At 35.4% G+C, this 14,294-nt stretch overlaps 1 protein-coding gene across 1 annotated transcript in view; it reads right to left on the reverse strand.

Moving 5' to 3' along the window:
- Positions 1-9,556: 9,556 nt before the first annotated feature.
- The window catches only part of LOC129232861 (zinc finger protein 383-like), a 62,118-nt gene continuing 57,380 nt past the window's right edge, over positions 9,557-14,294 (reverse strand). Inside the window, exon 3 of the mRNA XM_054866961.1 lies at positions 9,557-10,760. Coding sequence (XP_054722936.1) covers positions 9,557-10,405 — 849 coding nt within the window. The 5' untranslated portion in view covers positions 10,406-10,760. The remainder of the gene's footprint in view (positions 10,761-14,294) is intronic.

The raw sequence follows: 14,294 nt of genomic DNA on the forward strand, positions 1-14,294 counted from the left end.
GTTTAGTTAGGTTTTTTGATAAAGAAAAAAATTCATTTTTGCCGCCAAAAAACTGCATTTTTACCAATTTTATGATTTTTTTTCTCCAGAAAAAAAAAGTTTTTTTTACTAAACGGAGATGGCAGTCTAAAGCCCTTATATGATAGTTTCATAACATATTTTATTAGAATCCTTGAGTGCATACAGCCTCGTAAATAAAATATGAAATTTTGAAAATTTTCAAAAATTAGCGATTTTTGAAGTGATTTTACTCAAAAAACCCATTTTTTAAAAATCTAAAAATTGGCTCATTTGTACCCCATATAATGCTTAACTAGTGTACAGACACCGCATCCGGTATTTTTTCCCATAAAATGTTTTATGATTTTTTGAAAGTGACCTTATCGCCCATGGCATGCATGTAAAATAAAAATGTCTAATAATTTCAGTCACTGAAAATCTGATTATATTAATGCCCAATAGCTACAAAAACGGTGCACTTTATCAGGAACAACTAAAATCTTACTGACTTTTAAGAATATATTAGTAACAAACTGCTTTTGATGATCCAGTCAATTCGTATTTTTGTAAGACTCTGTGTGTAGTTTATAGGTAGAAGAGCCTTTGGTGATTATATTAATGACTAGCTATGATAATGATGTACTTTATCAGTAACAGTTAAAATCTTTCCTTTTTTTAAATAAAAATTAGTTTATTTCGTCTCCAAAGCTATGCATTCACCGTTACTTTCATATGCAGCAACAAATCATATTTTTTCTCTTTCAATAGTCATTCTCTTCAACTCAATTACACAACAGGGGAAATCATCAAAGGGAAGAACAATACAATGCATTTAAAACGATTAATTTTAATTTCGTGCTTTGGTTGTCATTGGCGAATGTTGTCACATAATTTTTGGATCCTACCTCGTATGATTACTTTTATACGTAAGAATATTTATACTAAATTCAAACCGCAAAACTCACTTGTAGTTTAAGACTTTAAAAAGCCCACCTGTTTTATGAGAGAAGTAATCAATTGAACATGGTTGTAAGTTGAGGTAACCAAACAGATCTCACTAAAGGTGACTATTATAGCCAGGGATCCAATTTCTAACAAAAGAAGTGCATGATCCCTATAGTCTTCAGAACTTGTTTTAATGCTTTAAGTGGCCTGAATTCGGTCAAAAATACAAAAATTCGAGTAAAACAAATAAGGAAGTATGGGAGCTCAGCTCCCATAACAATTAAACGCTGATCAACAGAAAAATATATTTATATAACGAAATACAAAAAGGCAATTGACTGGGTCATCAGATATTTTGAAAAAAAAAAACTGCTGGGTTTTATTCAGAATGGCATAGGAATGATGTGAAAAAAAATTGGACTTCATATTCGAATTCAGTTTTGCGTTATTTTGGTTTTACTACAAAATTTCAAGGTGTACGAACGCTTTTGGGAGCCACTGAATTAGTCATTAATATAATCACCAAAGGCTCTTCTATCTAAAGGCTACACACAGAGTCTTACAAAAAGACGAATTGACTGGGTCATCAAAAGCGGTTTGATATTGCTATATTATTAAGAGTCAGTAAAATTTTATTTGCTGCTGATAAAGTGCACCATCATTGTAGCTATTAGGCATTAATCCATTAATATGATCAGATTTTCAGTGACTGAAATTATTAGAAATTTTTATTTTACATGCATACCATGGGCGATAAGGTCACTTTCAAAAAATCATAAAACATTTTATGGGAAAAAATACTGGATGCGGTGTTTATCCACTTGTTAAGCATTATATGGGGTACAAATGAGCCAATTTTTAGATTTAAAAAATGGGTTTTTTTGAGTAAAATCACTTTAAAAATCGCTAATTTTTGAAAATTTTCAAAATTTCAAATTTTATTTCCGAGGCTGTATGCATCCAAGGATTCTAATAAAATATATTATGAAACTATCATATAAGGGCTTTAGACTGCCATCTCCGTTTAGTAAAAAAAAACTTTTTTTTCATGGAGAAAAAAAATCATGAAATCGGTAAAAATGCAGTTTTTTCGCGGCAAAAATGAATTTTTTTCTTTATCAAAAAATCTAAATAAACTTTCAAAAATGATGTCTAGAGGATATATGGGTCCTTATTTATTTTTAGAAAAAAGAATTATTCAAATAGGTTAAATACTTTTGAAATAGTGTCCATTTCAAATGGAGTGTTTTGCCGGTTTTTTCCAAAATGGCGGATTTTGTGCAGAATTTTAATCGGCTGTAACTGAAGAAAAAGAATTTTTCTTGCAAAATCCTTTTGGGATATTTCATATGTCCCTTAGTTGTAACTACTGTAATTTTCTCAAAAAAATCGGTGATGGTCATGTGACAGACCCTGCCTGATCTGAAATGGAATGGCTCGGTAGTTTTGCATAACCAAATGAAATATGATAAAATGCAAAAAAAAAAAAAAAAAAAAAAAAAAAAAAAATGTAGCAATTAAAAACGAACAAACGAACAAAAGATTTTATCACTCGAGAAGTAACTTTGCCTTAACTGTTGATAATTATGGAAACTAAAAAATCTGAAACTTTACCATTCCTGAGTTTCGTCGTCTTTTAAACTTTTCTTCAGAAAACGCTGAAATTTTCCAGCTTTTTTTACCCTAAGACAATTTTTGTGCTTTGTCCATATACTTATGCTACAAGTACCCACATTTTCGCTAAAAAAAGACAAAAAAATCCACATTTCTTTTAAAAAAAACCCAGCTTTAGTTGGGTTTTATTTAAAAAAAACCCAAAAAACCCTGAGTCCATGTGCTTTTTTTTTTTTTTAAACGGGTTTTTGCCAACCCTGCTTCAATAACCTGAAAGTCTAGTTAAGAGTGCTAAAAAGTAAGTCAAAAAACAAATTTTTTTCAAACTAATTTATGATTTTGAAAATAAACGACTATAGAAAAATAACTAACTATAGACTATAGAAAATAACAAACCGACAAAAATAGTTAGTGAAGTCCGTATGCTCAAAATCATCATCAAAGGAAATACTCTTCTTGTATTTTCTTCTTTCTCTCGTCTTGTTTTTGGGAAATAATAAATACTGAAGTAAAAATATGCGACAAATAATAAGAATTAGAAAACTGGGAAAAAATTAAAATGTTCATAACAGTATAAGATTAATTGTCTTCATGAGATACACCCTCTTTTTAGATCTATTATCCTTTTTATCATTTTCTTTTCTGGTTTTTCTGGGTGAAGTAACTAGTTCGATATACAGGGTGTCTCAAAAGGTCGTTTACAAACTTAACATGCTGGTCTGTCATATCATGATGAACAAGATTTACATAGGAACATGTGTTCGCAAACGCAATGCTGGCGCACTCCATGCACACAAAGTCAGACACTAACGGATGCACAACATGTCACATATCTATTATACAAAGACGGTTTTATACAACATTTTAGTCTTTTAGGAAAGCTTAAAGCAGTTGCTAAAATGTAGTCCTGCCAGCTCTCATAATCACGTTGCAACGACAACGCAGCGATCAGAGAAATCTTGTCAGAATGGATCGTTATTTCGACGGTCAGTACTTCGTTCGTTGCGACGGTGTCTGACAGTTAAAGGCAGCAAATTTCAACAACAGCTATAAGCCTTCCTTGAAAACTAAAATGTTGTGTAAAATCGTCTTTGTGTAATAAATATGCCACATGTTCTGCATCCGTTAGTGCCTGACTTGGTGTGCGTAGTGCGCCAGCATTGGGCTTGCGATACTATGTAAATCTTGTTCATCATGATATGGCAGACCAGCATGTTAAGTTTGTAAACGACCTTTTGGGACACCCTGTAGAAATGAATGTGATTAAGGTCAATGTACTGCATCATCTTCTTGACATCAGTTATTTTCTCTGCAATTATGGGAATTTTTTCCTTGATATGCATTTGCTAGAAGAGGTCGGTTAATTGATCAGACTCACTTTGAATGGACAAAAGTGTGCTCATTGAAGACCAATCAATAAAAGGCCTAGATTTAATCACTCTTTGGTGCTCTGCCGAAATTTCTCACATCATGAAAATGAAGTGAAATTGGTGTTTAAATTGTAAATGCTGATTGAAATATTTGAACATTCATAAAGGTTGAAAATTTATTTATTTATTTATTTATTTATTTTTTTTTTTTTTGAGCAATCACGATTGCTTATTGTTCTCATTTGACTGCTTTTGGCGTTACGCTTATTTTATTTTCCCACCGCCACCCTCCGCACCATCACCGTCGACCGGCTCCTCACGATGCTGCTCCTATAGCGAAAGCCGTCTCCAGGTTTCATCCATGTCCTACACACACGCGCATACATACACAACCACACACACGCACACATACAAACACGCATACATACAGACACCCACACATACACACAGATACACACGCACACACACACACAGAAACACATACACACAGAAACATACACACAACTACCCACACATTCATGCCTGCACACAGACACACAAGCGCATACATACACAACTACACGCACACGCACACACACACAGAGAAACACATACACACACATACATACATACAGACACCCACACATACACACACAAAAACATACACACACATACACACAACTACCCACACATTCATGTCTGCACACAGACACAAACACATATGCCTACACACACACACATTCATACACACAACTACCCACACACTTATGTCAGCACACAGACACAAACACGCATGCCTACACACATACACATACCCCTACACAAAACACACATACCCCTACACAAAACACACATACCCCCACACACAAACACACACGCCTTCTTACACATACTCGTGATTGCGAAAAACATAATTTGAATTCAAGATGTCAAAATTCAAATTATTTTTTTTTATTCTGTGGAACTTGTCTTTCCCAAGCTCTCATTTGAAAGACAAGTTCTCCTACATAATGAAGGTCACCAGCCTTTGAAGTCGTAAATTTCCTTTTCTTTCCACAGATTTGACTGTGAACTTTGACGTAATTTCCACAATTCCACTCATAAGAGATGAGATTTCACGATGTGTCGCATCGGTTTCACTTTCGTTTTAGAGCTCCAAAATTTCGGTCGCAAGGGAGAAAGGAATGTCTTTGCAGAGGAAAGTAATGTGGGGGAATGTGGGGCAAATTGAAACAGTTGAGATGATTTAGTTTTTTCAAAATGGGCAAATTGGATTTTTTTTTAAATTACAGTACATGAAGAAACAGTTTTTGATATGCCTTCAAAAAAAAAAAAGTGGAAAGTTTTGATTTTTTTATGGGGCAAAGTAAAAAAATGAAATATTTTTCTGATGAAATAATTTCTATTCAATTGTAAAAAATACTTTTCATCCAATGAATGAGTAAATAAAAGGATGAGTGAATAAATGGAACGATAATGGAACAGTCCACTAATGTGGAAACTAGCTGACAAGCCCCAACTCAACTACGATTTCGATTCCAAATCACAACTGACTACAACTGTATTTATGTCGAGGACTGCATACTAAGTGCCTTGCCTCCATTATTTTTTATACCGATAGGTAGCAGCACCATCACCGGATCGAACAGTTAATGAGAATTTAGAACTAGACCAGGAGCTAATAGCTACCTGGTGCTAGCACCCCAAGAGGTATCGTTTCACTTGGAGGATATTGAGACCACGAGCATATTTAACGTCGCCCAGTCCCCTTCAATGACGACGGTGGGTCTTACACCATCGAGGTTCGAACTCAGGACCCTCCGGCCCCGAATCCGACACTCTACCGATCAGGCTACCACGGCCCAACTCAACTACATGACAAGAGATCGTGCAGTGGCGCTGCCAGCGTCTACGTGGCAGCAAGAGTATCACCTAATCGCGCGGGAAAGCGGATAGAATGCAGGGTTGCCAACCTATGGGTTTCCCCCTAGATTTAGGGGGGATTTTAGAAAGGGGGTTTTTTACGGGGATAAAATTTTTAGGGGTAAATTTAGGGGTTTACATTTTAGGGTTTTATCAGGTAAAATGTTTTTTTTTTAACCTATGGGAATGCAATGTTCGACTGTGTTATTTCCTTTTTTTACTTGCATACATTTTTTGAAGCTTTTTGAACCATTAGTTTTGATCAGAAATGACATAAAAATGGAAAAAAAAAAAAAAAAAGCCTTAACTCTCTCAGCATAGAAAATAGCAATGGTCACGTGACCTTTTTATTTGCCATGTGTGACGTCACAGTAAAAATCACGCGACTTTATGACGTCACATGAATCTATCCAATCGCATTTAGGGGTTTTATGAGTTGCGTTTAGGGGGAAACATTTTTAGGAATTGGCAACCCTGATAGAGTGCGTTTGACTGCGGTCTAGAGAGGGGACCTGTGTGGTTCGCGCCCCTTGAAAGACTTGGCTGAGGTCGAGTACCGCTTCAAGTACCAGTGCTGGAAGGTACCGTGGTACCATAAGCCGGATTAAGACCGGATGCCGTGGTATCCAGAAGTAGTTAGAAGACATTCATAGTCATGTGTAAATATATCATCATCCTCGTTGAAGAATCATTCAAATACAAATACAAATGTGACGACCAGCAACAGGCTCTGGGCACAGCTAGGCTGGTCCTAGTCAATTAATTAGACCCCAATGAAGATCAATGGCCCTCTTAAAGCTATCCACTCCCTTGCTCATGACCGCCTCTTCCGGTAAGCTATTCCAAGTGCCCACGACCCTGCTAAAGTAGTAGTTTTTCCTGATTTCCAAGTTAGCCTGAGATTTAAATAGCTTAAAACAATGACCCTGCTTTCCCCGCAAAAATTTAATCCATTTACATCTTTCATTTTGATAAATTTAAGTAACTGAATCATGTCCCCTCTGACTCTCCTTTGCTCCAGGCTATACATGTTAAGCCTATTAAGTCTGGTATCATAATCTAAATCTGAGAGCCCCCTTACTAATTTAGTTACCCTTCTTTGAACCCTTTCCAATACAAAAATATCTTTCTTCAGATAAGGCGACCAAAACTGAACAGCGTGCTCCAAATGAGGCCTTACTAAACTCCTATATAAAGGCAGAAGAACCTTCTAAGATTTGTTTCAAATAGATCTATTGATAAACCCAAGCATTTTGTTGGCTTTGTTACTAGCAATACTGCACTGTTGACTAAACTTAGTCCTGATTTATAAAGATACCCAGATCCATAACATTTCTTGCCTGATTTATGACTGAACCCTGTAAACGATATCTCATACGCTTATTTCTATGACCTAAGTATAGCACTTGACATTTCCCTACATTAACTGCCATACCCCATTTATCTGCCCACTTAGTAATATGATCTAAATCCTCTTGCAGCTGTTTTACTTGTTCATCATTTTCGACAATCCCCATAACTTTTACATCGTCAGCAAAACAATTCATGCTTCCAGAAATATTTTCATTGATGTCATTCATAAATATAATAAACAAAATTTATTATAAGTTATTCGTAGATAAGCACCTAATAAATAATTACTCAGTTAACGTGGAAGTCTATGCGTCCCCCCACACCAATAAATAAATAAATTAATCAAATTAATATATGAGGAAAATAAATGAGTGAATAAAATAGGGAATGAGTAAGAAAATAAGGGAATGAATGAATAAATAAGTAATGGAATAAGAAAATAAGTAAATGAATGAATAAATAAGTAAGGGAATAAGAAAATAAGTAAATGAATGAATAAATAAGTAAGGGAATAAAAAAATAAATGAATGAATAAATAAGAGATTTAGTAAATTATTAAATGAGTGAACAAAATAGGGAATGAATAAGAAAATAAGGGAATGAATGAATAAATAAGTAAGGGAAGAAGAAAATAAGTAAATGAATGAATAAATAAGAGATTTAGTAAAATATTAATTGAGTAAAGGAAATGAATTATTTCACTTTGTCCCGTATGCACTTGAGTAAGTGTGTAAAATATTCAAAATAAAAATGTGTCTCATATTAACTAAATAAACACTGCACCAAATATTAGTAGGCCTCAATATTAATATTTAAAATGTTGATAACTATATTTGGGGCAAACCTAGCCTGACAGTCTCGTAATGCTGTGATTAAGGTCTGCGTAGCTTTCCCAATACTGCCAATTTAGGTTTGCCTCAACTATAAAACTTTATCATTCAAAAAAACAATAATAATTTTTGACTTACGACAAAGTATTACAATTTGAGTATCGATACTTGAAAATTGATTGGATTATCATATGCTTTAATCTCTAAAGTATTTTTTCACTTCAATCGACTACATCTGCTACTACATAGTTAAAATGTTAATAGATAGGTGACGCTAAAAGCAGAGTAAATATTCCATCATCTTTTCAATTTTTTTTTTTTTTTTTTGACATTGTCAGGAGATCAAGAGATGGAAAAATCTTACTACCGTGTGGTTTTAATTTTGTCCGGCACATTCTTCCTTGAAAACACACAATTCCTTTCCAATGCAATCGGCCTGGTCGAGTCCTTAAAGTAAGCTATAGAATATCCCCAATTTTAGGACGATCGGTTCCCCTCCCAACCCTTCCGTAAAATATTTTGAAATGGATGGAAAATTCAACATTTTGAGGCCTTATAAGGGTTAACTGGAACGATAAAAGTATCATGAAAGAAATAGGCAGACAAAATTTTTTATACAATTTTACATTCTTTTACAGAGCAATATCAATCAAAATAGAAGTGTCTTTTGATTCGACAAATCGACAGAGAGAAACATCCAGGGAGGGGAACACAAAACGCCTCGTCACTTGCTCACATTGAGTTTCTGAAATGTTAGTTTTTGATCGTGTCACCAACAAACACAATATTGGATTAAATGTAAAAGGGATCAATAAAAAAAAATGCATAAAATGTTTTAAAAGAAATGGTTTACAGACTTATAAAACAGGTTACGATAGAGTAATACCCTGGGCATTCGGACAATAAATGGTTCTGATAAGAAATGAAAGTGAAGCACATTTCAAATGAGTTCCAAAGACTTCTTTAATTATTTTCAAGGACTCTAGAAAATTAAAAATGATTTAAAGTACTTTCCAGTCTCTGATATTTTGGTTGCATTGTTTTACAGAATTGATCTAACTTTGTAAGAAACACCTATTCTAAAGTGCTATTCCAGGATTCCTTGTAGACAAAATTACTTCCACACTTCAGAGGAAAATGGCTTTTTCTGCAGCATGTGTTCTCGTGCACTTTCATGATTGCAAGTAGAGAAAATTCCTTTGAACAAATTTCACAGCAATTTCGTTTCTCGCCAGAATGGGTTTTCAAATGTAATTGAAGTTCGCAACGTGGAAAAATGCCATTGAAAATTGTTCACAGGAATACGGTTTCTCGCCAGAATAGGTTTTTCAGATGTAATTTGAAGTTCGCAACGTGGCAAAATGCCATTGAAGATTATTCACAGGAATACGGTTCCTCGCCAGAATGGGTTTTCAGATGTAATCTGAAGCTCGCAACGTGGCAAAATGCCATTGAAGATTATTCACAGGAATACGGTTCCTCGCCAGAATGGGTTTTCAGATGTAATTTGAAGTTCGCAACGTGGCAAAATGCCATTGAAGATTATTCACAGGAATACGGTTTCTCGCCAGAATGGGTTCTTAGATGATTAGATAAGTGTGAAGCATTAGAAAATGTCTTTGAGCAATGCTCACAGGAATATGGTTTCTCACCAGTATGGGTTCTCAGATGTCTCTTTAAATCGGAAGCGTCAGAAAATGCCTTTGAGCAATGTTCACAAGAATACGGTTTCTCTCCAGTATGTAATCTCAGATGTTTCTTTAAAGCGGAAGCATCAGAAAATGCTTTAAAGCACTGAACACATGAATAAGGTTTCTCGCCAGTATGGGTTCTCAGATGATTCTTTAAATTGGAAGCGAGGGAAAATGCCTTTGAGCAATGCTCACAGGAATACGGTTTCTCTCCAGTATGTAATCTCAGATGTTTCTTTAAATCGGAAGCACCAGAAAATGCCTTTGAGCAATGTTCACAGGAATACGGTTTCTCTCCAGTATGTAATCTCAGATGTGCCTTTAAAGCGGAAGCAACAGTAAATGCTTTAAAGCACTGAACACAGGAATACGGTTTCTCGCCAGTATGGGTTCTCAGATGTCTCTTCAAACCTTCAGCGAGGGGAAATGCCTTTGAGCATTGCTTGCAGGAGAACGGTTTTTCTCCAGTATGTACTCTCAAATGTGTTTTTAAATTGGAAGCGTCGCAAAATGCTTTTGAGCACTGAACACAGGAATACGGTTTCTCGCCAGTATGTACTCTCAGATGTGTCTTTAAATGGAAAGCACGGGAAAATGCTTTTGAACAATGTTCACACAAATAACTTTTTTCAGAGCCATGAAGGATCTCAGACTGATATGTCATTGCGAAAGAATGTAAAAAAAAAGGTTTTTTTTCCATAAAACTCCCAAGATGATGGATTTTTTTACGCAGGAAACATTTCCTCGTTTCAGTTTCCCTGTGTGGACGAATAGATCTTTACTTAAGCAAAGCAAGAATTACTGCTCCATGAATTTCAATGCAAGCAAAGCTTGAGATATTTACCGGCGATATCGCGAACATTGAAATCGGACATCCACGGTCTGCACTTCGTCCAATATGCTTTAGTCTTCCGTTTGCTGCTGCTGCTACAGGAATGTATGTGAACTTAAAAATTGCAGAAATTCACCAGACGAAAGAGGAAACAAAGGTGGAGGCCTGTCAAAGCTCAGCACCATACTTGCTGCATTCCAACAGCATGTAATCTTGATTTAAGCTGAAAAGAAATGAAAAGAATTAAGAGTCAAAGCACATTAAAATATATATACCTTTAAGCGCAAGCAGGGTAGTTAGGTGCTTAATATGCGAGTTTATATGGTTTTGACCATGGTTTTTTCGTCAAGCCAAAAACTTGCCCGTTAAAATTTTCAAAAGCTTGTTCAATAAGCATTAACTGCTGCTGCCATGAAATTATGCATTTGCATTGAACCTTAATAACTGTCAGGAACCAGAGATAATTGTCTATATCAGAGAATACAGCACTATAGAGTATCATTTTTACGAATTATACTTTGTTACAAAGTCTCAAATTTTGAGAACATACTTCATTTAAAAAATGTTCGCGTTAAAGTATCATTTATGTTTTTTGGTGTAAAATACACTCTATAACACACAAAAAAAAAAAAAAAAAAAAAGACGCACCAAGAAGCAATCATACAATTGCTTCTTGGAGATTCGAAAATGCTGGCAAGGATGGGTGGAAAATGGCAGAGTTCAGCGCCAGGATGGTAGCTGTCGACCAAGCTACATAACAGATCGTGAGGACAGAGTGATTGTCCGATCAGCTGTCACAGCGCCTTCTTCATCTCTATCAACCATCAGACGTTCAACCCATTAAAACAGACAGTTGAGACTGCGAAATCTTCGCTGGCGCCAACCATTACGCCACCTGCCGCCGACGCCTGCATACTGCCGAGCCAGACTACAGTGGTGCATAGTGCGTTCAGGTTAAAATGATGCCGACTGGGGACGCGTAGTCCTTAGCGACGAATCCCGTTTCCAACTGTGTCTTGACGATCATCGAAGACGTGTTTGGAGACACCCACGGCGAAGGGCGGATCCTGCTTTCAGTATTGCACGCCGCACCAACCCTCAACAAGGCATTATAGTCTCCGTTGCATTTTCCTTTGATAGCTGGACCCCTTTGGTCGTAATTAGAGGTACACTTACTGCAGAGCGGTAAGTCGACGACATCCTAAGACCGGTTTTGCTATCGTTCCTTTTGCAGTAGGGTAGACCGAGGCACTACACAGTGCCCTTTTTTCAAGACGAGTTATAAATGGAGAGCCAACAGTCATACCAGATGGATGCTACTCCCTAGAAAATATTCTCACAAATTTTTGAGCATCAGTCGAGCTTAGGTTTAGCAGGCGGATAAAAAAATGTTTTCTACCGAGCCGAGTAAATTTTGTGTTGAACGTTTTAAATCTTATTGTGAATAAATAATGCTTTCTTATAAAAACAAATAAATATATGAAAAATAGCAGAAATTCATCTTTTTTTTTTTTGAGAATTGTATTTATATGGACAGAAAAGTTATTAAATTTTGTAGCACGTTAGAAATAAATCCAAACTTTCCGCCGGGGCCAGTTTACGCATTTTCATCGGGGCACATTTACGCATGTTCTTACTGTGCAGGCGCGGATCCAAAGGGGGGGGGGGGGGCAATGGGGGAAATTGCCCCTCCCTGGGAAAATCAAGGGCGCCAGTAGGAAGGGGGCGCCGAAGGCGTCCCCGGACGAATATTTAAATACCAAAAAGAAAGAACGAAAGGTAGTTGGAATAAATATAAACAACTGCGTGAATAGCAAACACATGTAATTCTGAAAAAAAAAAAAAAAGTCTAATTCTAATAGCTGCAGTGCGTTTAGATTCAGTTTTCAATTTCAGATATTAAACATGTTTCGCTTTCCAATAAGTTTTCCAAAAAAAAAAAAAAAAAAATGCGGATTTTTATATTTCTTACAACAAGAACTTTTGTTCGGGATTTTTGAAAGAAAAAACGTGACTTAAAATGATTGGCATGAAAGTTTTAAATAAATATTTGTTTTCAGGACTTTTTTTCTTGTGGTTCCTTTCTGCAGTTTCAATGTTAATGAATGCTAATCAGTGGTGCCATACCTATGGGGGAAGGGGCATGGCGCAGACACCGCTAATGAAATTTTTAGGGGGGGGGTTGTTAAGGGGTATTTTTCTCACTTTGGAGGGCTTCTGATTTTGGGGGATATTTGTGATATTTGGGAGAGGTGGCAATGCTCTTTCTGATGGAGGAGATGGGCACCCCTGTGATATTTCACCTTTTTCTAAATTGCAATGATATATCTAGCTAAGAGAATTGAGTTGGAGCAAATACTTCCAGCTGATTAACTGCCAAGTTATTCTGCTTGATATTAAATATCCTAAGGGGGGAGGGGGCATTTCTCAACATCAGTAAAGCACTTGCTGACAAGATATCAGTTTTTTCTCTTACTATTTCTTTTATGTGTGTTATGTCCACTGGAAATAAATAGTAATAAAAACAGAATCTTTATCAGTATGATTGCAATCAAGTTTTTTTTAAACATTTCGATACAGAATATTTTTTTCAAAAATGTGATCAAACCCATATTAAAATATTAACTAATTCAACAAAGTATTCAATGCTTTGTCATGGAATGCAATATTTTTTTCATAATTGTAACATGATATAGAAACCAAAAAAGTAGCCCGTTTTATTTTTTTCTGAAAATGTTAATTTTTGGACACGTCATGATTGATGATAAGACAACATCAAAGTTTTTAGATTTTCGTTCATTTCATAGAAAGTAACCACATTACTTAAAAATAATAAAATATAAGGGTCATTCTTCAAAAAGTGTAACTTTTCAATCACACGCCTTTAAACTGCAGTAAAAACTTGAAACAATTCATTTAATAACGTCTTTTAAGTTCATCAAAAATATATTTATTTAAACCTACCAGCAACCTGCCAACAGTTTTTTAATAGCAATTTATATTTAAATGTATGTTTGGAGCACATCATGTGAATTCTCACCTCCGTGGCATGTCACACAACTCGTGTGACTGTTTGTGTTGCTTGACAACTTTTTTAATTGAAAGTATATATTTATTTATTTATAATTTCTTTCACAAGTGCCTCAAATACTAATTGTTTAAGTATGTTAAGTTTTTTAACATAATGTGGCAGTGATGAGATCACATTTCACTTACCATGATACAAGGGGGCTGAAAACAAACACCCCCTTGTTCTTTTTCAGCCATAAAGAAGTTGTGAGATTTTTGACGAAAAACAAGAAAATAGATTTTGTCTTAAAAACTGAGTGAAGTTACTGGGAATTCTCACCTCTGAACTCGAATCTCAGGGATGTGAATTAACGTTAAACGAGCTGATGTGAGCATCACATGACTTCCTTAGACAATAATTTATCGTTATTTCCCCATTATTACTATTTTAATGTGATTCAATGGTTAATTCTCTAAATATCACCAACAGTATAATTCACGCGTCGATAATTTAACCTCCTACAGCTTACCATTTTGAGGTATCACTTATGAGAGATACATACGTACATCCAGCCGCAAAAAACAACGCAATAATTAACTTGTTTGTGCCTGAATGCAGTATTAAAAATTCTTTCAGGGATGACTACGATAGAAATTCTTACTGAAATTTAAGTAAAAAATTTTATACGAAAACAATAACTCCTTTTACTTTGTACGCATTTAAAAGTAAAACAGCAAAGGTCCTTTA

The sequence above is a fragment of the Uloborus diversus genome, unplaced genomic scaffold (assembly GCF_026930045.1).
Source record: "Uloborus diversus isolate 005 unplaced genomic scaffold, Udiv.v.3.1 scaffold_14, whole genome shotgun sequence".
Classification (NCBI taxonomy): domain Eukaryota; kingdom Metazoa; phylum Arthropoda; class Arachnida; order Araneae; family Uloboridae; genus Uloborus; species Uloborus diversus.